At 43.0% G+C, this 25,000-nt stretch overlaps 1 protein-coding gene across 4 annotated transcripts in view; it reads right to left on the reverse strand.

Moving 5' to 3' along the window:
* Positions 1–25,000, reverse strand: part of LOC138959319 (ankyrin repeat and fibronectin type-III domain-containing protein 1-like) — a 167,464-nt gene that overhangs the window by 38,739 nt on the left and 103,725 nt on the right. For all 4 annotated transcript variants that reach the window (XM_070330744.1, XM_070330745.1, XM_070330747.1 and 1 more), the window contains one exon: positions 15,232–15,330. In XM_070330744.1, the coding sequence (XP_070186845.1) occupies positions 15,232–15,330 (99 nt within the window). The remainder of the gene's footprint in view (positions 1–15,231; positions 15,331–25,000) is intronic.

A 25,000-nucleotide genomic window follows, 5' to 3' on the forward strand; every position in this document is an offset into this window, starting at 1 on the left:
TGTTTCCAGAAGAAATGCTCTGAATACAAAAGTCAACACCCATGCATAAGGTCCATTGTCACACATTCCAAGGTTTTATGGCTTTTTATCCATCTTTCCATAAAAACCTCTCAGGAAAGATACTGACTTTCATAATTTCCACCGTAACTTGAAGTCGAAGATTGCGAAATTGACGAACGACGTTAACACGAAGCTCTTCTCAGCACACTGGTTCGTGGTGCCAGGACATCAGATTCGGCACCATCAGTCTGCAGCCTTGGAGGTATCGAAGAGTTTGTTCTTTGAGCCAAAGCATCAAGTAGAAATAGTGAAACACCCTACTGATCTGGGAACAATCTTACTGTCTTCTCGGCGTTGGTGGGGCCTGCAAAAAACGGTAAGGTCCTAACACACGCTGACCAATAGGAAGGTTTCCGCCAGTTATCTCTCTGGGGTTTTGGGTGCTTAGAGAGTACCGTGCCCCTTGCGGGGGCATAAAACATTGAGGTCACAAGCAGGGTCAAGGGGAAGGTCGGCTGAGCGGACAGGAGTATGACGGCTTACTAGTGCCAAAACCTGGTGTTACCCATTATCACGTGATAATTACTAATTAACGCTGTCAGTTACTGTTTTCATCTGTTAGTTGCTAATTTTCACGGGAAATTACTAATTTTTAGTTTTGGCATTAGCAATCCGTCAGGAAGTGAGCCAAAACTAAAAATTAGTAATCAACAGGTGAAAGTTAGTAATTTTTCTAGGAAAAATTTGTAATTTTCCGGGGAAAAATAGTAATGAACACGTGAAAATGGTAATTACAATTATGAGGTTTTGGCACTAGTAAGCCGTCATACAGGAGACTACAATAGGAAGGTTTCCGCCAGTTTTCTCTCTTTGAGGTTTTGGGTGCTTAGAGAGTACCGTGCCCTTTGCGGGGGCATAAAACATCGAGGTCACAAGCAGGGTCAAGGGGAAGGTCGCTGGGCGGACAGGAGACTATTGATTGACTTTTCCAATTTTACTTTCCTAAAACCACAGAGGGTTAAAGCCACGTCCAACAAGTCGATCATCGCTTGAAATAATTCACTATTCCAATTTCAAAGCCCTAAAACCACGCGGGTGTAAGTTCAAGGCCAACCCTTGCTTCCATCTTTGAACAGTAGCCAGAATGCTAATTGCAGGAATTCAGTTAACGAAGCTTAATTCCTTCGCCCATTAGCACGTGATTCGCGTAAGATAACACGACGAGGTCACCAGAGGTCATAGATGTGCAGTCTTCAGTTTCTAATCTGCATATATACTCTTGGCTGTCTGCATGGTATAACTGTCCACGCCGCCCGATTTCCGTTTCTTACTGTAATAACTATAGACACATGCCTTTATTTTGATTGCATGACACTTTGCTTCATTTGGGACTCTTCGCGTAACGTGACTTTGAACTCATGCTGACAAACATTCAGAGGGATGAGCGTTTTGTTCACAACACTGGAAATCTTCTGGCAAATATATACGAGATCGAAACACTTTCCCTCACACTTACATGCACTGAGACGGTGTCACAATATGCACACAGCACAGGCTGTTACAGAACACTTCCAAACTAGACTTTGTCTCGAAGCTCCACGGCAAGTACAAATGAGACAAAATCAAATGTCGATGTTTTTTTCTCAAGAAGTAGTGTAAGACTACAGGAACAAATTACTAGTACATACACCGCTGCGAAGGTCAAAATATGGACAAAGACCTCATGCCGCTAGCTGAAAGCATCCGCACGTTGTTTGGTAAAACCATCCTATGGAAGACGAAACCACGGTAACAAATAAGCAAATATGTTGGATGATTTTCCATTTTGGCTACAAATTTAACCTGTTGCACTCTTTCGTCGGGGAACTTAGTGCCACAGTGAAATAGTTTCATGCTGTCTCCACTGATGTTCGGTACAACTACGTCATTGTCTTGCTATGTCACCACACGACATTGACACATCATGTAATATCAGCTTCCTCCCGTAGGGAATAATACGGGATGTCTGCACTAAACCAACAAGAACGGGGGAACTTCCAACAGAAGTTACGCGTACTTTTGCACACGAAAAAAAGCTAAACATTAAGACCGTACTTTCAGAATTCAATTTACTCATGGATTCCATACATTTATAATCAGTATGTTTACAACTTCCCTGGACAGAAAGAGACATAATTCGCGCTGTGTCTGTTATGTGAACTTTTTCTTTTTTTCCTTCTTTTTCTTAGTCACTGGGTCCTGTCAAAACCACAGAGTTTTGAGTGTCAAGAAAACAAAATTATCTGGCCGTAAAACTTTGAGGGTCTGAGAAGGATATACCCGTCCTGTGTAAATTCAGTATTAGTCAGCAATCTGGATAATTCACGGCATCAAAATCATTTCCATATACATTTTCCGTATATTTCTTGACTGTGACCACAATAGTTAAGCAAACCTATGACGTTTCTGTTCTTAAAGCTGACATCTGATCTGTATCTCCAGTACTGTGTAAAAATACACACGGAACTGTTTGAACTCATCTCCATAATATGACTTGTTTGACCACAATTTAAACTAAAACTTTCGAAATGTGATCCATCGCTCCCAACACAAAGCAGAAAGTCGTAGTGTAGCTTAGAATGCATTAATGCACACACTTAAGTATCACTCATACTGAAACAACCACACACTTCACAACCGAGAACGATCGAGGGAACGCTATACCAACGTTGAAAACTACACAGCAAACATACAGTTAAGTAACCACACATGAGAGTCCTCAAGTTTCAAACTCGAACCGGTTCGCACCACAAATCTCAGTATATCGTACAACACAGCAAAGTATCTATCTTGCCTGTAAGTTTGGCACCGACAACGCAGCAGTGTCTGTCACATACCTATTTTATCTGTAAACTGATAAAACATTCCCCCTGTTCGCCTGGTGCGACTATGTTCACACCACAGTAATGCTGACCAAGGCCAAAATGGGGACAATGTTATCAATTTTATATTCAGAGAGAAACGACATTAATTTCTAATTAATGGGAATCAAAAAACAAGAAAAAAGGCCGACAAAGCTGTGGGCTAATGTGCGCGGTCAAAACAGACGTTTGCAGATTAAAAGGGCAAATGATCCAAATATTAAACTCGAGGCGGTGAAATCAGACCAGAAATTGCATTTAATGTGTGGATGATCCAATTAGTTCTAAATTCCATTAAACCAAAATGTCAGAAAAAGTCCTCCAAGGTATACATGATCAAGTTCTCAAATCTACCAAGATAAATCACATCAGAAATGTCATATAGAGTGTAAATGACCCCCCCGACAGCTAAAATTCGTTGAGTAAAACATTACGATTTTCTTGCGGTTTCGTAAACGATTCCCGCACTGAAATCCACTAGTTAAAACGAAGTCAGGAATGTCATGCAATACGTATAATATGGTCCAAGTAGCCTATGCTCAGAACCTACGATGTAAAACGTATCAGAAATGACATCCATAGTGTGTATAATCTGCGAAACAAAATCCACGTGGTGAAATCACTCCAGAAAATTCATCCCTACTCTTGTCAAACGATCGGAATCAAAATCTCACGTGGACACACACGTCCATGGAAAAACACACAGATCACCTCACGAAGGAGGAACAACAGTATACCGATTACAACTTGAAGTGTTTGTTATAGTGTGTATGATCCAAATATCAAACCCATCGTGGTGAATATCACGTCAGAAATGTCGCGTGGACATACAAACACACACTTCCATTGGAAAACACAGAGCGCCTAAGAAGTTGGGGCAACATTACACCTACCACCAGGTGTGTCAGCGTATCAGCCGGTATGATCCAAGTATTCAAATCCACGTGGTGAAATCTCATGACTATTACTAGCACCCTAAGGGGTTTTCAGTGTAGTCCGACTCTCTGCTTTTTAGCCTTGCGTGAAGACAGCTAAGTGCCAGACACCACCAGAAACGGGTAGACGACAAAACCCACCGTTCTGGAACCATGCGGGTATATATATATATACGTAACGGGTATATGCTCCAATCACCACCTTGGAGTGAACACTGTTCCAAACAACGTGGTGTTTCTGGTTACTGTAGACAAATCAACGAGCAGGTAAGGGTACACGTACACCTCAGGTAAATGCTGGATCAAATGTGTCTCACGGCGTGGCACATTGATACTAATTGCAGTCTACAGTGCGGACGACCTATGAACCAGTAATTAGCGCATGATCGTCAAACGGGCTGGAACATGACACAACTTGGGGTTACGATTGTTTTTCATGCTCATACATATTGTGGGATTTGTAATCGTGGCTTTAGTTTCGGCTGCTTTGGTTGGTTTTATTTGGTATGGTTTGATTAAAACTGTTGTTGTTGTTGTAGTTGTTGTTGTTGTTGTTGTTGTTGTTGTTGTTGTTGTTGTTGTTGTTGTTGTTGTTGTTGTTGTTGTTGTTGTTGGTTCGGTGTTTTTTTTGTGTTTATTTGTTTGTTTGCTTGGGCATATGTTTTTTTTAATGGGTTTTTTTTCCCCCCGTTTCGTTGTGCTTTCAGTTGTGTTGCACTGTTCGATCCTTGACAAATATTACAGGCTCCAAGGGTGTCGCTAAATACAGTAGTTGAAAACCCTTCTACTTAGAACCTACAGTACCATTCACACACTGGTATGGTTCAAATGAAGGTGCCTGAAGTGTGAAGAGAATGGTAATCCTATAGTTCACAGTACTTCACGCCCCTGTGGAATTGCGCCACGGATTATATTACATTATGGATGGCTTCCTTTCATGCCCTACTGTTGTTTTATTAAGCTCTTTATGCTATGACCCTCAGGCAAGGGAAATATTAGATACAGTACCTTGTGAGTAAGTACGAAGTACGACCATAGTAATCCGTTACAATAAAGCCATAATTGTGACCCTCCACCACGGAATGAGTCGCATGTCACTTTTGCATGATTTTCATATTTTTACATTTTCCTAAAGAGTTTTTTATGCTCTATCCAGTGGTGAAACCCGTTTTAGAAAAGAGCGAAAACTGTTTGAGTTATAAGCATGTGACTAAGGTGATCCTCACACTGTTATATTAAGCCTAGCGCAGAACCGCGCGAGGTGACATGCGACTCATTTCGTGGTTGAGGGTCACATATAAAGTTCTATTACTAATAGTAGTAAGTCATATTTGATTTCTGGCTCCGGGCCACTGAAAATTATTCAGCTGCAATTATCTACGTTTGTTGAGGTATCTCAAACAGGGATCTAACCGTTAATTATTATATGTATTAAAGAAGCATTGATGTGTCTTGAAGATCATTTTACCAGCTTGGTTTTGGGTGAAAGAGGTGTGGTAACTATATTGTATTATACAGAAGTCAAAGACTCTAAAAGTACAGGGCATTCCGGGGTTTTGTTCGAAATTGCGTTCCAACTCAAGGCACGGTATGGTTTGTTCTGTAACGCAGTGTTCTGCTTTTCGGAATGCGGCTATGTCTGTGGGAAACTTCTCTACGAAGTGTTCTGCTTTTCAGAATGTGGCTATGTCTGTGGGCAACTTCTCTACGCAGTGATCTGCTTTTCGGAATGTGGCTATGTCTGTGGGCAACTTCTCAACGCAGTGTTCTGCTTTTCGGAATGTGGCTATGTCTATGGGCAACTTCTCTACGCAGTGTCCTGCTTTTCGGAATGTGGCTATGTCTGTGGGCAACTTCTCTACGCAGTGTTCTGCTTTTCGGAATGTGGCTATGTCTGTGGGCAACTTCTCTACGCAGTGTTCTGCTTTTCAGAATGTGGCTATGTCTGTGGGCAACTTCTCTACGCAGTGTTCTGCTTTTCAGAATGTGGCTATGTCTGTGGGCAACTTCTCAACGCATATTTTTGTTTTTGTATTTTGTCGATTTTGTAGTTTGCCTCTACATTCCAAGTTGGTCATGGTCAATAAAACTGTGTAGCTTTAAAGTTTGCAAGTAGGTCCTAACATCTTCATTTGTGAAGGGGCGTCATTAACTAAGAGTCAACAGTCGTGTTGCCGATAATTTGGCTACTCTGAAAGCAAGACCGTTGACCTTTGCCTCTAGTGGAAGAACTTTACGGTTTCTCTATTACGTAACTAACACGCGGTCAAAGCCTTTACGTTATCTGCAAAATACCAAGCAGATCTTAACAAAGACATTCCTGCTCAAAGAGAGAATCTTTACTCGCATTTGATACAAGTACAGGAAGACCCAAGTAAGTTCCGTCATTATTAACTTTTTGTAAAGGTTCACAAACGACATACAAAGTGACACACTCAGAAAATTAACACACAACCAAATTGAAAAGATAACAGCGATTTTCTAACTTTGACAGTTAAACCTTCGCTGCAAAGTTCAAAAGCAATTTTTCAGTTCCAGTAAACGATGTCTGACAACATTTACCGTTGCACACACAACGAAACGTCAAAAGTGATCCACCGTAGGCTCTCACCGAAGAAGACTGACAGAAGCATGCCTGAACATGTAATCAAGCCCCACTTTTTGCAAAGCCTGTATGGGGAGAAGAATTAACCTGCGGTCAAAAAGACGAAGTAATGTAATTTCCTGAGAGAAACACGAATTAACAAGCAAGCCCCAGTATTTGCACGAAATTATAACTCGCGGGCGAAAAGAACGAAATAAGTTTATATCTTGAGAGATGTGTAACCGACTAAGCTGAATGTTAATATAAAGGCAAATTACCAAAACTACATTCAAAGGGGTGACACATTGCAAATCGTAGATATGTCATCTTGAAAAGTAGCTTTAAGAAATTAAGACACGTTACGTGTGTGTGTGTGTGTGTGTGTGTGTGTGTGTGTGTGTGTGTGTGTGTGTGTGTGTGTGTGTGTGTTTGGGTGTGTGTGTGTGTGTGTGTATGTGTGTGTGTGTGTGTGTGTGTGTGCTTGCGTGCGTGCGTGTATGCGTGCGTCTGTGCGTGCGTGCGTGCGTGCGTGCGTACACACACGCGTCTATATGTCTGTTAGTCTGTCTGTCTGCCTTTCTGTCTGATCGTCTGTCTGTTAGTCTGTCTGTTAGTCTGTCTGTTAGTCTGTCTGCTAGTCTGTCCTGTACGTCGGTCTGTACATCCGTGACTTGGTGTGTCTGCACACATACACGCTGGCCTACATGTGGACCAACTCGCGAATACAATGCCGCCTGTGTTCAATCTCACAAGAGACGTAACGCACGTCAGTGTTTGTCTTTCTATCTCTATCTTTCTTCCTTTTTCGTCTTCTTGTTCTCTCTTGTTCATTTTTTTAATCAAGTGATTAGCTGTCTCAGATTTCAGTCGGCAGGTGGAATTCATACCAACCCTCCACCATGTCGTGATTAGAAGGTGGGGGCAGCAGGGGGGGGGGGGTGGTATTCATTGCATGATGATCGTACAACTTTTTTCTTTTTTTCTCTTTGTTCTTCTTTCCTTTCAATAACGCCTGGCTTGGAAGCCATGAAGGAGTTGAGGATGTGCCAGAGAAACAGAGCGCCAGACAATCACCAGAATTAATTCGTCTGAGGCGACAGTTTCCTTGTTCCTGATTGGATTTAACTGGTATTGTATAGTTGATGAGTTCGAGAGAGTTCGAGAGAGTGAGATATGGGTAGGACGTGAAGAGAGGAAGAGAGGGAGAGAGAGAGGGGGAGAAAAAGAAAGAGTGTAAGAGAGAGAGAGAGAGAGAGAGAGAGAGAGAGAGAGAGAGAGAGAGAGAGAGAGAGAGAGAGAGAGAGAGAACGAGAGAACGAGAGAAAGAGAGATTGATCTATAGAGAGAAATTGAGCGAGATTGAGAGAGAGAAAGAGAGAGAGGGAGAGAGAGAGAAAGAGAGAGAGAAAGAGAGAGAGTCAGAACAGAGAAAGAGGTCAAATACTGGCTATAATTAGTAACCCTTGCACATTACTGCTGTCACAGAAGTCAGGAAGTCTATTCTCACGGCTTCAGGCGTTTAAAAAAATTTAGATCTTAGCAGAACAAGAAAAACTTAAAGAAAAACAGGACGCGCAAAAGAAAACTAGTTTCGGAAAGATGTATTCTTAAAAAAAAAATTAAAAGAGAACACGAGATACAAGAATGGTAATTCACTAAAAAAAAAGAATAGCTCCCACTGGTTTATATTAAGTTAACGCGGGTTCAAAGGTATTATTTCAGGAAGACACGCCACAATACCCAAACGTAAACGGATCTTCCTCCTGTAGGTATTACAAATTTGACCATAACCTGGTTCTGCCTTGCCTCAACCTACCAGTTACTGAATGAATGCATTAACAATAACCCCCCCACACACACACACACACACACACACACACACACACACACACACACACACACACACCGTTCCTATGACTCCCACGCAAGCAGTTTCGAACAAATCGCATTCCACAGAGATAGAATTAAGTCAACAGTTGTGAAAGAAAACAAGTTCGGTTCTGCACTATGACAACTTCAAGAAACTTTTTTTGTCTCTGTCTTTTTGTCTGTCTGTCTGTCTGTCTCTCTGCATGTCTACATGCCCTCTCTGTCTGTCCCTCCATCCGTCCCGCATCCGTCAATCCAATCGCCCGTTCGTCAAAATGACATGTATACCACGAAGGGAAGAAAGCAGCCAAGCTGTTGTTTTTATCAGGAATGATGCCCTCATGCTATGTGAAGCCCTAGATAAATCTGTACATAGCGGTGCTCATGATAGATTAGAAGGGAAGGGAGATATCTTAAAACAGATTCCCTCGATCTGGGGACGTATGTAGAGGTTACATGCCGAGTCTCAGTGATTATTAAAAATAATGGTCGAAGTTTGCGGATCATGAAAAATGCGAGCTTTAGCGAGCTTTTTCATGACCGCGAACTGAGACCATTATTTTTTATAATCACTGAGACGAGGTGTGTAACCTCTTTATTCCTCCTTTCTTCAGTTATTCAAAGAAAAGAGGAGGTTTTTTGCGAAAGTTTGATCGAATCCTATTCACTCAACCAGTCAACCTGCGCAGGCGATCGATTAATGCGCGGTTGTATAGTTCCGTGCAAATCATTCCATTCTGTTAACACTTCTTGTCAGTTTTCCTATTTTGGACTAAAATCAAGTACACAGATATGCTGTTATTCTGCTGTGGCGGCAAAGGCAGATATTGTGTGTTCTGTATATGTTTTGGTATCGCTTAGGATAATGTTCTTTCGTCAAATGGGACTAGCAGACGAACTTTTGCACCCGTGTTCCAACGTTAAAAACTGTATGAAGTTCAGTTTTCTGGGGAAAATAGTGTATGAAACCGCTTTATGTTGTTTAAATTGATGAGATGTGTGCATTTGGTTGCGTGTGATCCGTTTATTAAATGAAATATTGTTGAAAACTGACCGTCGGATTGCAGTCTGTTGTCGGAAATTGAGTGAAAAGAAGGGGAACTACTCTTGTCGCTAGACAAAGTATGAGTTACTTGCCTTGCGGGAAATTGCTTGTGATGAACGTTTGAGCACGGCAGATCTTGATTCAGAAAACAACCGAACTCATGGATTTTATATGGAGATTCATGTGTTCAGGCCTGTAGTTGTTAATTTAAATGCGGTATGTTTGTATTGTTTGCTCCAGAGATGTATACTTCGTACATTAGAGCGTTCGGAACTTTTCAGTCGCAAAAAGTAGTACCGAAACAGAACAACTTCTCAACCCATTGCACTATCGAGGATTCAGGCTGTTGCTGGGTCGTTATTTGTTTGGTTGCTGGGTCATTATCGAAAAATAACTACCCCTACAAGTTTACAGAGGTAAAGAAGCAGAGGGGGGAATAAAGTGCTTGTATCGCCCTCTTAAGTTGTGGACGAAGTTCTCGCGTTCCTAAACTGAGTGTCCTCGGAGACACGAAGCGGTTAATGTGACAAATGGCTCCGGGCAGTTTAGCGCCGTCCCTGGCCTCCAGTGAGACAAACCCCGAGACGTTTTGCTTATCTCTGAGACACTTTGCTCTTAGGCCATCAGTCTTCTGTCTCTCTTGGTTCTGGCTCGTGAGTCAATCTCTCTGTCTCCCTGTCTGTCTGTCTGTCTGTCTGTCTCTCTCTCTCTAATGATCTCTCTAATGATCTCTCTCTCTCTCTCTCTCTCTCTCTCTCTAATGATCTCTCTAATGATCTCTCTCTCTCTCTCTCTCTCTCTCTCTCTCTCTCTCTCTCTCTCTCTCTCTCTCTCTCATGATTTGGCCACAGACCCTCGTCTAGGTGACTATTACTGTAAAAGCACTATGTTTGTCTCTATCAGTATATTTGTGTGCATCTGTGTTTGTGTCTGCTTTCGTGTCCGTTTCGTCTGTCTGTCTGTCTCTTTTTTGCCTGTGTCTATCTCGGTGCCTAACTGGCAATGTCTTCACTTACCTAAGTCCAACGTGGCGAACATGACGTAGGTACCTTGCCCGCATCTTCGATGTTACCAGTCTCGGCATTTAACACCTACTTCTCCAGTAGTCTTGTCTTTAGTATCAATATCAACGCTCTTTACATCACCCTTCAATTGACTGCAGTCACCTTAGTTTCAGAAACTTTTTCAGAGAAGTTACACAATTTCCTCTTCGAAAAGCAGATCGATGCTGAGAATTGTGTTTGTGTCAGTCATTGACAGATGAAGGAACGTTCTCCGATTGTTTCTGTTCTGGGCCACAACCTCTTTGTATTCTGCGTTCCCTCGTACCTATCATTCAGTGACAGATCAAAAACTGTTATGAAACGTTCATTTTTTTCTGTTGCAGGACTCATGCAACCTGTTTCACGGTAGACGATCCTAAGACACGACACTCAGCGACAGATTAATCGACATAATCAGAAGTCAATGTCTTCTGTTCTCGGGCTCAACCTCTTCCACTGATGGAATTCATAGCACACACCACTCAGTGAAGGATCAACCAATGTCATCGAAAGTCCATCGTTTCCGTTCTTAACTTCGTGTACTCTTGAGAATACAATCATACAACACGTACAACTCATTGGAAGATGCACCAATGTTCTCCAACATCCAATGCCTTCTGTTCGTGAGACTCGGCCTCTTTTATTGCAGTACACAAGAGAGCTCAGCAAGTACAGCCCGGAGTCTGAACACTAATGGTCTTCACTCGGACCATTGAGATTACATGCAAAACATTGGAAGATGCACCAATGTACGTGCTGCAACATCCAATGTCTTCTGTTCGTGGGACTCGGCCTCTTTTATTGCAGTACACAAGAGAGCTCAGCAAGTACAGCCCGGAGTCTGAACACTAATGGTCTTCACTCGGACCATTGAGATTACATGCAAAACATTGGAAGATGCACCAATGTACGTGCTCCAACATCCAATGTCTTCTTTTCGTGGGACTCGGCCTCTTTTATTGCAGTACACAACAGAACATAGCACGTACAGCCCGGAGTCTAAACTCTAATGGTCTTCACTGAGCAGCGCCGCTCGCTTCACAGGCAAGATCATATCAGCCTCCCACTGTTCTTTTTTAATGGCACTTCAACCCCTCGCTCATCGTACCATTAGCGCCAGATGCAACGACTCCAAGACAATCCTCATCTCAGACCGATCTAATATAGGTCACGGTGTGACCCAGTTGTTCCACCTGCTTTTGTCGGAAGATGGCCCCCTTTGTGGATGGGAGGGATCCCAGAATATCTTTCTTCTGGGTCAAGAAAAGACAAGGCGTCCAATACAAGCACCAGAAGGCGGGGAGGTATTTTGACAGATAAGCAGCACCACGCCGCATCTCATCACTGTGGAGGAAGCATTCAGCGTTGCAGTGGAGGATTGGTAACGACAGCAAAACAAAACAAACGTGCGAGGTGAGGATGAAAAGTGAGCGATAGTGACGACGTGGGTGTAAAAATACATTAGTGCTGACTCTTCTTCGTGAAATCAGTGACGTGGAACGCAATTAACTGACGGTAAGGAAAGCTTAGCTCCGATGTTGCTAGGGCTACTTGTGTGTTGTCTATAAACAAGGCCTCGTCTCTTGCTCCTCATCCAACTCCACCCAAAACATCTCTCACAAGTGTCTGCTAACACAAACTTTCGGTCTGAGAGCCAATGATTTCTCCTAGATATAGAATATAAACATGAAAAAGGGATGTGGAGAAATTAATGTTTTATGAAAGCGGTTTCCATCCGTTTCTTGACTCGGCTAAAAATTAAATAAAGCTGACCAAGGGAACACTGCGGTTTTGAGCAAACGTTTTGCTTGGTAACAGAAAGCAGAAATAGACTTCACTTACCTCCAACTGTAAACAAACCTGTAAGTTATGAAAGAAGTTAATGAACGAGACAAAGCTATGCAGTTTCCTGTTGCAACCGAGACTATTTCATAAGTAGGCAGCCCCCTTAATACTGATAGAACATACGACGTGAGACGTGAGTGCCTGGTGGGTTCTTCTGTTCCCAAACACAATTCTGAGCACCTATCAATTGCAAGTACCATGGATACGGTTTCGCTCATCGGGGAAAGAAAAAAGTGTTACTGATACACACCACACAGCCCCAGTACACTCAAACCTTTGGGAAACGGATCTTCGATGCTCTTATCCAGGAGCAAACGCTGAAGGTTCAGTCGAACCTGTCTATAACGACGACCCAAAGGACAGATTGAAAGTGCTCGTTATAGACGGGTGGTCGCTATGGGAAGGTGAAATATATACAAAAAAATCTTCGCCGGGGGGTCCTTTTGTGGGTCGTATTTAAATAGACCGTTGGTTGTTATCAAGAGGAAGGCAGGTTCGACTGTACAACCATAAGGTTGTTGTTGTGGTCATCAGCAAGATGTTGTTGGTACCGACCGCGCGATGACCTGGAAACAACTGGCTGCCCTGCACCTCATTTCAGTGGTCATTTCAAAGGAAGAGGTGTCTGTGCCTCACTCCGCATGGATACACCTCAGGTGCCAAGGCAGTTCTCCCAGCAGAACGAGATGGTAATTACTGTTGTGCGTACCTCATTAAGCAAAGGTAGGAAGGTCGTGGTCGCCCAGAAATGTCTGGAAATCAGGTGGGTAGAAGGAAAAGACTAGGATTGGGGAAATGTCCAGCAAAAGTTAAGATGACCATACACAAAGCTCGTATATTATGGCAAGTATAACTGCTCGTTTGCTGATTCGCTATTAGAGTATCATTCAGTAAACCGGGGGAGGACGGGGGGTGCTGTAAGAGCTGGAGGAGGGAGCGGGAGAGGGATAGCTCAGTTGGTAGTGCACCAGACTTGTGATCCAGGAGACATAGGGGCGAATCCAGGCCGGGACGGACACGGTTGAACTGGGTTCAAGTGCTAGTCTTTCGGATGAGACGAAAAAACCGAGGTCCCTTCGTGTACACTACATTGGGGTGTTCACGTTAAAGATCCCACGATTGACAAAAGGGTCTTTCCTGGCAAAATTGTATAGGCATAGATACAAAAAATGTCCACCAAAATACCCGTGTGACTTGGAATAATAGGCCGTGAAAAGTAGGATATGCGCCGAAATGCCTGCGATCTGCTGGTCGATGTGAATGCGTGATGTATTGTGTAAAATATTCCATCTCACACGGCATAAATAGATCCCTGCGCCTTGAGTCCGAGTCTGCAGATGCGCGCGCAATATAATAATAATAATAATGTGCTGACTGATTCAGCGACGGTATTCAGTCATTCTGTCATTCTGTCATAAGTGCAGATGGCTGATAACAACTAAACTTGCACATTCATGGGTACCATGACTCTGTAGTTCCTCGCTTTCCACTGAGAGGAATATATAAGCCATGGGACCACCAACAGAAAGTAAACCCGTACCAGGCCTTTTGTTCTTGTGACGCAGACAAAAGCTCGTCAAAAAGAAGGCTTGTGGTCTCACTAGTATGGGAGGTTTTCTTTACTCACACGAACACACGAACGAAGAAATAAAAATGTAAGTTGACAAGCTTGGTGGTTTAAAAATAGCAAAAATAGCCAAGTATCTAGCCAGAAGATAAAGACTGTAAATGAACCAAAAAGAGGAAAGAAAAAATGAACAACAAGTCTGGAGGGAAATAGGGTAAACGACATGGTAAATGAGCAGAGCGAACAAGACAAGTCCACTGATGTATAGCAAAGATACCAAACAAAAAATTCCTCCCCCAAGTCCCTCGATGTTTCTGGATACATGGCAGATCGGTTCAGCTCGCAAGCAAAATTGGGCTTCCAGGGGTTGATACATACATACAGGAGATAAGAAAAGCTATAAAGTAAAATAAAAACTTGAAGCTTCCTGTGTGATTTAGTTGACCGTAGATAGATCGTTTGCCATTGTTGCCATCAGATGCTGGCACAACTATCACGAAGGGAGCCGGGGGCCGGGGGCCAAGTCCAACTGCCGATCATACATACAACACACACGCATATACACACACACGTACGCATACACACACACAACACACACACACACGCACGCACGCACGCACGCACACACACGCACACACACGCATGCATACACACACACACACACATAACACACACACACACACACACACACACAATGACACACACACACAACACACACACACACACACAAACACACACATAAAACCCCTCACACCAGCACAACTTGCCAAAAAGTTGAAGCTTACTTGTTGATCTAAGTGACCTCAGCCAGATCGCTTGCAAAGTTTGCTATCAGATGCTGGCACAACTACCAAGAAGGAGGATGCGTCCCGCTACAAATCTTACAATGTTTGTGGAACATATTTATGCTGGCGACCGATTCTGTCTGTACATGCACTCTCGTTTGGCCGACTTTATACACTGATCTTCTTCCGGTAGCTTTCTCTATATTTTTCTGCCATGGTCGAATGGGAGTTGTTTCAACTGGGTCACGAAAAACTGTGTCATTATCGTGCACGTGCCTCATTCTGCTCCTAATCGATTTACACTATGTTTACACAGTGGGGTTCACAAAGGTCATTCTCAAAAACAAGCGGGGGAAAAAATATTAGGAAGGGTAAAAATGTGGCAGCATTCTAAAATATATTCGACTGTTGAGATACAAATAAAGAGGTACTTTTGAAATCAAAATCAGTGTACCACAATACTACACCACATTTCAACTATACTCATTACAACACAACACAACGACACACGCAACGTTTCATAACCTTTCTATCCACAAAAACAAATCTGCACAAAATCGCAAGTGTTATTATAACAAAACCTTCCCTTTGTTAACCCTTTCCCCCGGGAGCGCTCGTTTGGGAGTAGAACTGAGTAGTAAGGAAAAGTAACTCTTACCAGTCAAGACTGACAGATCGATGTCGGTTATTGTCCTTGGTCTTGTCTCGCTGGCTCAACTTGCGGGCAAACTTGTACAGGCTGCCAGCACTCTCCAACCTGAAACACACAACAACAAAGACACGTCATGCAGTCTTCACATATATATGTCTTTGTTCTGCTGCCTTTGCGGCAAGAAAGTTCTGAACAATATCGAACGCTTGTTGTCGTACAGTGTTGACGAGCACATGTTAGTACACTCTTTGATAGCAAGTCAAGTTCCGTATCTGGTCAAACGCGTCATTTTTAATGTCCATATAAGGTAAAAAGGTGGTGTAAAGCTTTATCAGACTCCGTCGGAAAGACGGTGATACCTGCGATGAAAGGACACCCTTGGGACCAGTCGCACGTGTCGCTACACTGCAGATGGCCTGGCATGATAAGTATGTGTGCGGCCAGATAATAGGCAAATTGACAACAGACAACCGAATGTATCCTTTCTTGAAAAGTGTTCTGTCCCCTAAGATGCCTCCCACCCCAGGCACCACTGTACAACCACTGAGGTCATTCACATTTTGAGGGAGATCGTAAGATGCAGCAGTTAAACGCGTGTAATTTCCGACGGTCAATGTTTGAGTGTCCAGTATATGCTTTGTTGAAGGTGAAGGTGATACATTTACCTGCGTGAATATCACCGACAATGATTGGTTCACGAGACTTTTACTCTCCAACGCGTGTAATTTCCGACGGTCAATTTTGAGTGTCCAGTATGCTTTGTTGAAGGTGAAGGTGATACATTAAAGTTACCTGCATGTCGAATGAAACCGACAGTGATTGGTTTACAATACAACATATGTGTTGGTCATATAGCGAGAGCAAAGGGCCGGATTAAAGAGAAGCCAGAATTAGGACGGTTCTTAAACATGACATTAATTGGGCAAAGTCGACTGCACGAAGTCTACTTCAAGAAGTCTGTTTCAGGAGGCTTTAGCCTTGTATTTTCAGGAAAAAAAAGACGTTGCAATGACTAGTCAACTTCAGGCTCAATTAAGGACAGCCTTCGGGGGTTGGCGAGGGGGGGGGGGGTGGGGGGTGGGGGGGGGGGGTGGGAGAGGCGCATGATTCCAAAAAAGAAATAAAAGCAATGATGAAATAGGGACAAAAACATGCGTCAAATAAGTAAGCTTCCAGGAAGAAAAAAAACTACAGACAAAACAACTCGTCTAAAGACAGAACTATTTACAAGCGGAAGAAAAGAAAATAGACGCAAAGTGAAACTGCAAATTCTGACATCTATAGAGTAACAACACCCACACACACCGTTCCATCAGCAGCCTGCTGTCGCTTTTGGAGGCTGTCAATGACAGCAGTGACTTCTTCTCCCCACGAATCGTACTGCACCTCATTTTGATAATGTTAGGTTTTTTTTCCCCCAACGCAAACTTCACAGCAAACACATGTCAATAATACACGCCGTGGCAACTGTCAGAATGCGTCCACAGGAGTTTTTTCTCAGCTCAGGTCAGAAGAAAATAGTAGCATGATGTTCAATAATTGGTGTTATCTGAGATATGTCGAGATCGTTCCTTCCGCAATGATGCAAATGGTTTTAACCTAATAAACATCTTCGTTCCAGTTCCAAGCCGAAAGGAGCTAAAAAGAACAATCGCAGTTTCGCCTGGCCCTGTACCAGTCTATGGTCAATCAAAGTCTGTTTTGACTCTCTTCTAAATCTGTGTCTGTATTTGGTCCTGACACTGTCGGTGGTCTATGTCTGCACCGGTCCAGATACAGTCTGTTCCATGCTCCCAATGATTCTGCCGTGAGGGGGGTAAAACAACAGTCTATTCCTATTTTCAAACAAATATTAGCCATACATAGTCCAGATACTACTTATAGACTACAAACAATTGCTCATACTGGTGTCAGCATAGTCTGTTGCAATTCTCATCCAAATTCATCTTTCACTGTAAGCTGAGCGTGCACTGGCAAAACAGTCGGGTGTCAGTTCCTGTTACAAACATCGTAAGAACTAGAACACGCGGAGCTTAGCACAATTGGTCGACGGGTTGTGTTCCAAATCTTTCTAAAAGAGAGAGAGGGAGAAACTAAAAAGTCGGCTAAACTAGCGTGTGTATCAGTTACTAAGGAGATTAGTACCAGACAGACAGGAACTGATGTCACTGCAGGGGATGTGGGTGGTACTCTTGGGGCAAATTGTGTTCTCAGCAGTAGGCACCGGATACTCTGTATTCTTCCATTATTTGTGTCTATTGCCAGAACTAGTTCAAGTCTGAACGGTACAAGTGCAGATATCTTTCCACTATAGCGCATACAATTCCTTACAACGAATTTATGTGTGTTTCTTTAGACTACGACTACTGTCGCTTCTTTTTTTCTAGTGCCGCAGTTGTCAAAACAGGACAATAATCAGAAGTCCTGAAGCGTCAGTGTTCTTTTAGCAGACATCTTTGAAAATGATGAGACACAGACTTGTACACTCCAGTTACACTCGATACCAATCAATGTTTCTCCAAAATAAACACAATATTCTCCTGGACGTTTGCAGAGAATATCAGAAAAGAAGCGTTGTCGCCGGCTCACATACACACACAGAGTCCAGTTTGGGAAATAAGGCAAAATACCGGAGGATACGACGGAGGGACATCCCCTGTACTCCCCAAATCCAACACTGAACTTGCAGTCACGCCAAACAAACAATCACGCACAGCTGTGATCGGTTTTCAAAGACCAGCAACATGGGAGAAGAGCGGCCTTCGGAAGGAAAGAGGGTGGGGGCGGGGATGGGGGGTCAGGAGGACGGGGCGGGGAACAGCGGTTCCAAAACGATCCAAGGCCCCTCCTTCTACTGGCCCAGTGCCCCAGTGAGTTTGGCATTGCCATTGGTCGCCCGCCGGTCACCGAACCTTTAATCATCTCACACACACAAAAACGACATTCACAATGCCTTTCTGGGACGCGGCGAGGTTGAGGGGAGAGAGTGGGAAACCGTACAGAGCAGGCCGACGGGATAGCAGGGTGGGGAGAGAGAGAATGGGGAAAAGTGTTAGGGGTGGGGGGGGGGGGAGTATAACTGTTTTGAGAAGAGATGCTACTTGTATCTGACTGAGCCGGTGGATTCTTGAAGCACACACACACACACACACACACAGAGGGCGTACAGCGTCATCCAGCCATCGAGTCCCAACGGTGGCTTGGTTGATAGTAGCCGACTTTGATCTTGCTGCCTTACGAGCGACAAACTTGTTGCTTCAAGTCGTCCAGATTCAAACACGTTGCGATTTCTTGCGAATACGTTTGACCGTATGAAGTTAGTAGGAATAAACAGACAAAAAGACGACGCTTACTAGAAGGAGAGAAGATCATGATTGTATCAGGTTTACGTCATTGGTGCTGCCAGAGAGCGTGAGAGACACACATGATGATGATGATGATGATGATGATGATGATGATGATGATGATGATGATGATGATGATGATGATGATGATGATGATGATGATGATGATGATCATGATGATCATGATGATGATGATGATGATGATGATGATGGAGAAAACGGAGGAATGGTAGTACAGGTAAAGAAGAATACAGGGACAGACAGGAAAATAACAGAGTAAAAATCAACACATCCTTTCTTTCTTTATTTATTTGGTGTTTAACGTCGTTTTCAACCACGATGGTTATATCGCGACGGGGAAAGGGGGGAAGATGGGATAGAGCCACTTGTTAATTGTTTCTTGTTCACAAAAGCACTAATCAAAAATTTGCTCCAGGGGCTTGCAACGTAGTACAATATATTACCTTACTGGGAGAATGCAAGTTTCCAGTACAAAGGACTTAAACATTTCTTACATACTGCTTGACTAAAATCTTTACAAACATTGACTATATTCTATACAAGAAACACTTAACAAGGGTAAAAGGAGAAACAGAATCCGTTAGTCGCCTCTTACGACATGCTGGGGAGCATCGGGTAAATTCTTCCCCCTAACCCGCGGGGGGTAACAACACATCCTTTTAAATCCTTATTCGGGTTGCCTTTTGGCCCTATATCTCAGCTAGACTCAGGAAATCTGGCTTTGTTCCTCATCAGTCGCTTCCCTTGTCGCAAAGCCAAACACTTACGTAACGAGCCATTGGGTACGGTTTTGCCTCGACCCACTTCTGTGTACCGGTTGCCGGTGTCCGTACACACGGCAACATGCCATCTGTTTAGTTTCCGAATGTTTTTTTTGTTGTGTTTTTTTTTTGTTTTTTTGTCATGTGGGGTTTTTGGTGATGGGTTCTCTATATATTTTGCTCTCTCTCTCTCTCTCTCTCTCTCTCTCTCTCTCTCTCTCTCTCTCTCTCTCTCTCTCTCTCTCTCTCTCTCTCTCTCTCTCTCTCTCGGGGGTTCTATCTCTCCCACTCCCTCTATTTTAGGGTCTCTCTTTTAATTTTGCTCTCTCTCTCTCTCTCTCTCTCTCTCTCTCTTCCTCTCTCTCCCTCTGGGGTTCTATCTCTCCCACTCCCTCTATTTTAGGTTCTCTCTCTCTCTCTTTTCATTTTGCTCTCTCTCTCTCTCCCTCTCTCTCTCTCTCTCTCTCTCTCTCTCTCTCTCTCTCGGGGGTTCTATCTCTCCCACTCCCTCTATTTCAGGGTCTCTCTCTCTCTCTTTTCATTTTGCTCTCTCTCTCACTCTCACTCTCTTTCTCTCTCTCTCTCTCTCTCTCTCTCTCTCTCTCTCTCTCTCTCTCTCTCTCTCACTCTCTCTCTCTCTCTCTCTCTCTCTCTCTCGGAGGTTCTATCTCTCCCACTCCCACTAATTTAGGGTCTCTCTTTCTCTCTCTCTCTCTCTCTCTCTCTCTCTCTCTCTCTCTCTCTCTCTCTCTCTCTCTCTCTCTCTCTCTCTCTCTCTCTCTCTCTCTCTCTCTTCTTCTTCTTCTTGGCCTCTGTCTCTTTTCGTTTCTTTTTGCGTGGTCTATTGCAGGGACAGCTTCTCGGCAATGAACTGCCTGTTTGTGGGACTGGTATTTGTACCATCTGCCAAAGGAACGGCTTGCGAAATGGGAGCTTTTCGATTTTCTCTGGACCTGCTCAACATCACACGTACCAAAGTAAAGGATCAATGGCCGTTTTTAACGTCTTCCCAACGGTATTTTTTCTCTCACTTTTTCTCTCTTATTTTCTTTTTTCCGTTTTTGTTTTTCCTCGTCACCCTTTCTCTCGCCCTCTTTCTGGTTTAGTTTTTTTGTAAATGCATAGCAATTGCACCAGTCAGCGTTTTACGTGAGTGCAATCTTGCAGGCGAATTCAATTTTGGTGACATGGGCATTCCAACGACTGCAAAGATCCACAACGGTTTAAATGGGGATCATTTGTAAGTATACACAAAGGCACTTCCAACAATTCGCTGCGCTTGAACAATTTTTTGTTCATGAAGAAGTTGTTGTCCTTCTTTGCCAGCGTCCTTTGAAAATGAAACAAAGTTAACAGAATAAATCAAAGTGAATGTATTAACAAAAAACATCAACATTACGGATTTTCCGGAGGCCTTGCTTCTGACACACGCTGACTTGCTTTCATTCTATACCTGCAAACTTTGGTAACTTGCAACACCTTCCTTGAATTCGGGCCACTAAATTTGCACATCATCCTGCATGATAGCTATGCCAACTAAACCCATCCTGAACTCAGGTCAAAATGAGTTCTGCTCATTCTCTCCCTGACCGGACGCTACAGTCCTACGCGAATCTATCAAAACAAAAATACAGAGTTATCTCCCATATGGTTTTCGCGAGCACTGATCTAAATGTGAGATCAGTGTTCGCGAGACGAAAATGATTGCAGATTGGCCGACTTCGACAGTGATCTCCGTTCTGTTCTTCACAGTTATGATAAAGACATCGTTCTAAGGTCAAAACAAGTCGACATTTTGGAACTGCTGCCGGAAGGAGACCGTAATATATGGTTTCATCACTGTCAACTGGTTACAGAAAAAAAAACGTCTGCTCCAGTGAGTGCCGAAACCAAACGGTTGATTATCACGTGACACTTTTGCCATATTTAGAGTTGTTTGCACAGTAAATACAGCCGCGAAAAATAGCTCGCTTGAAACTGTCTTTCATTTCAATTCCTTTGTAATTTAAAAATTACAAAACACCATGAAAAATCATTATCGACGATCGCGAATCTGCTTATATAATACATTACAAAAAGCTCTAAATATGTTTTTTTTAAAAATCGGTTTCCTTGCCAGACAAGGAAACTCAAGGCATCCTGTCAGGGAGAGAATGAGCCGAACTCGTTTTGACCTGAGTTCAGGATGAACTAAACCACCCAAAAATTAATTGCGCCAGGCTACGGGGGAAAATACTTAACATAATAATTTGCAAAACTGTACAACTAAAAACCCTAAGTGAGACATGGACAACTGTTTTACGATTGTTGGTCCAATATCAGTTTTTCATCAATACAGAACATTTTCGCTTTAAACTTCATGATTATATCTGTTGCATACACACAAAACAACACCGGGAGAACATCCATTTTGTCGTTGTTGGGTTTGTGTAACCAAAATACCCGCACGGATGCCCATTTATGCAAGAAAACGCGAGACAAAGCAAAGTGTTCGCACGGTAAGCTAAGACAATGCAAACACTTTGTGTGTCTCCTGAATCATCAGAAGTGAATGACAAATTCTCGTCTCGGAAACCTGAGAACACGCGGAAAACACGGAGCACCTCGTGCAAAAGTGAAATACACAGCTCTTGCACCGGTAAAGGGCTGCGATTAAAGGCACAGGCTTTGCTTTTAAACGAGTCGGACCACCATCTCCAACCTGGCCAGGCTTGTTCATGGAATAAGAGTAAAGACTATCCACACATACCAAAAATCAAGGTGCTTTGTGTAAACAGTGGGATTTTCTTTATGAACTAATTTTTTACCGAAACTAATTCATTACAACCTTCCCACTCTCAACACGAAGCAGTCTTTTTTTTTCTTCTTTTTTATATTTAGTCAAGTTTTGACTAAATATTTTAACATCGAGGGGGAATCGAAACGAGGGTCGTGGTGTATGTGCGTGTGTGCGTGCGTGTGTGCGTGTGTGTGTGTGTGTGTGTGTGTGTGTAGAGCGATTCAGACTAAACTACTGGACCGATCTTTATGAAATTTGACATGAGAGTTCCTGGGTATGAAATCCCCGAATGATTTTTTCATTTTTTTGATAAATGTCTTTGATGACGTCATATCCGGCTTTTCGTGAAAGTTGAGGCGGCACTGTCACGCCCTCATTTTTCAACCAAATTGGTTGAAATTTTGGTCAAGTAATCTTCGACGAAGCCCGGACTCCGGTATTGCATCTCAGCTTGGTGGCTTAAAAATTAATTAATGACTTTGGTCATTAAAAATCTGAAAATTGTAAAAAAAAATAAAAATTTATAAAACGATCCAAATTTACGTTTATCTTATTCTCCATCATTTGCTGATTCCAAAAACATATAAATATGTTATATTCGGATTAAAAACAAGCTCTGAAAATTAAATATATAAAAATTATTATCAAAATTTTGTTTTCGAAATCAATTTAAAAACACTTTCATTTTATTTCTTGTCGGTTCCTGATTCCAAAAATATATAGATATGATATGTTTGCATTAAAAACACGCTCAGAAAGTTAAAACGAAGAGAGGTACAGAAAAGCGTGCTATCCTTCTCAGCGCAACGAATACCCCGCTCTTCTTGTCAATTCCACGGGCACTGCCTTTGCCACGGGCGATGGAGTGACGATGCTACGAGTATACGGTCTTGCTGCGTTGCGTTGCGTTCAGTTTCATTCTGTGAGTTCGACAGCTACTTGACTAAATATTGTATTTTCGCCTTACGCGACTTGTTTTTTTTTTTAAACGCCCAGCCGACCACGAAGGGCCATATCAGGGCGGTGCTGCTTTGACATATAACGTGCGCCACACACAAGACAGAAGTCGCAGCACAGGCTTCATGTCTCACCCAGTCACATTATTCTGACACCGGACCAACCAGTCCTAGCACTAACCCCATAATGCCAGACGCCAGGCGGAGCAGCCACTAGATTGCCAATTTGAAAGTCTTAGGTATGACCCGGCCGGGGTTCGAACCCACGACCTCCCGATCACGGGGCGGACGCCTTACCACTAGGCCAACCGTGCCGGTCACAAAGCAGTAGAGATGTTGAATTTTGGTATGTGTCCAAGAGGGGGGATGGTGTTATCCCGCGTACAAAGTCTGGGGAGATCTGAGACAGTGAGCCGAACTATTTTTACGGGAAGGACTGTGCCTTTAAGGGCAGAGGACAAGATGGTCCAAGAGAGGACAGCGGTCAGACTTATTTTTTTTATTCACGACGGCTCTAGCTCTATCCGTGCAAGAAGACGTAAAAAGGTTATGAGGTGTATATCACAGCAACACTAACCTCGTAAAACAGCGGCCTCATAAACTGTCTCCTATACTTCCTTTTTTTCTGCCTTATTATTACCAGCCTGTTTTCATCTTGTTTGGTTGGTAAGTTAGATGCTTGCTTGGTTGGTTGGTTGGTTGCTTGCTGGGTTGGTTACTCAGTTGGTTGCTTGCTGGGTTGGTTGCTTGTTTGTTTGCATGTCTGGTTGTTTGTCTGTTTGGTCGTTTATATTAGTTCTTTTGTGGGATCATTAAACGTGATTGGGGAGAGCGTAGTGGTGATCTAAACGATACTTCGACATTCACCCCAAATCCCTGTAACCTCACAAAACGAACACACTTTTTAAGTCAGAAGAAGCGTGTGCATACCGGGCTTGAACTGTGTCCGCTCCTTTACAAATCAACAGAGGCAATAAAGCATAAGCGATTCGTTGACCCGCATCAATTCTCTCCCTTGTCGCGAATCTTTCACGTGTTATATAAAGCAAATGTACCATTCTGTCTCACATGACACCCCTTCCTTACACGGCAATCTCAAAAATTAATGGAACCGTTTTAACCACCCAAAATGCCCAAAGAAAACAAGTCGTGTGAAGCGAAATTACTACATTTAGTCAATCCTTCAAACTAACAGAATGAAATTAACGCACTACATGTTTTTCCACCAAGACAATATAGCTTTGTCGATTCATGGAGACCATGACCGTTTACTCAAATTCAATTATAATTATAATTATTATTTGCAGGTTTTTAATAACCAAACTCATTCATTAATTTGTAAGCTTCCAAGCTGAAGTGCAATCCCATAGGCCGGGCTTCGTGGAAGATTGCTTGACTAAAATTCCAATCAATGTAATCGAAAAATGAGGATGTGACAGTGCCGCCTCAACTTTCACAAAAAGCCGGATATGACATCATCAAAGACTTTTATCGAAAAAAATGAAAAGAAAACGTCTGGGTTTACCAATTGCAGGAACTCTCATGTGAAGTTTCATGAAGATCTGACCAGTAGTTTTCTGGGAATCGCTCTACACATACACACACGATCTATACAAACAAGACACCCATACGTCGTGCACCACACCCTCGTCTCGAATCCCCGTCTGTGTTGTAACATTTAGTCAAATCTTGAATGATTGTAAAAAGCAAGAACGGATTTGTTATTTTGCAGCAAAATACAAGAAACGCTTTTAGAACGGGGGTGGGGATGTAAGAGACAAGGAGGGAGGAGGGAAGTAAGTAAATTATGGTCAAAAAATGGGGGGGGGGGGGCAAATATGGGGATGGTTAAATTGCAGCGGGTAATTTTCTTCCACCTTCTTTGACAAGCAGTAATTGCAAGACTCGTATTGC

This window comes from Littorina saxatilis, linkage group LG2 (assembly GCF_037325665.1).
Source record: "Littorina saxatilis isolate snail1 linkage group LG2, US_GU_Lsax_2.0, whole genome shotgun sequence".
Taxonomy (NCBI): Eukaryota; Metazoa; Mollusca; class Gastropoda; order Littorinimorpha; family Littorinidae; genus Littorina; species Littorina saxatilis.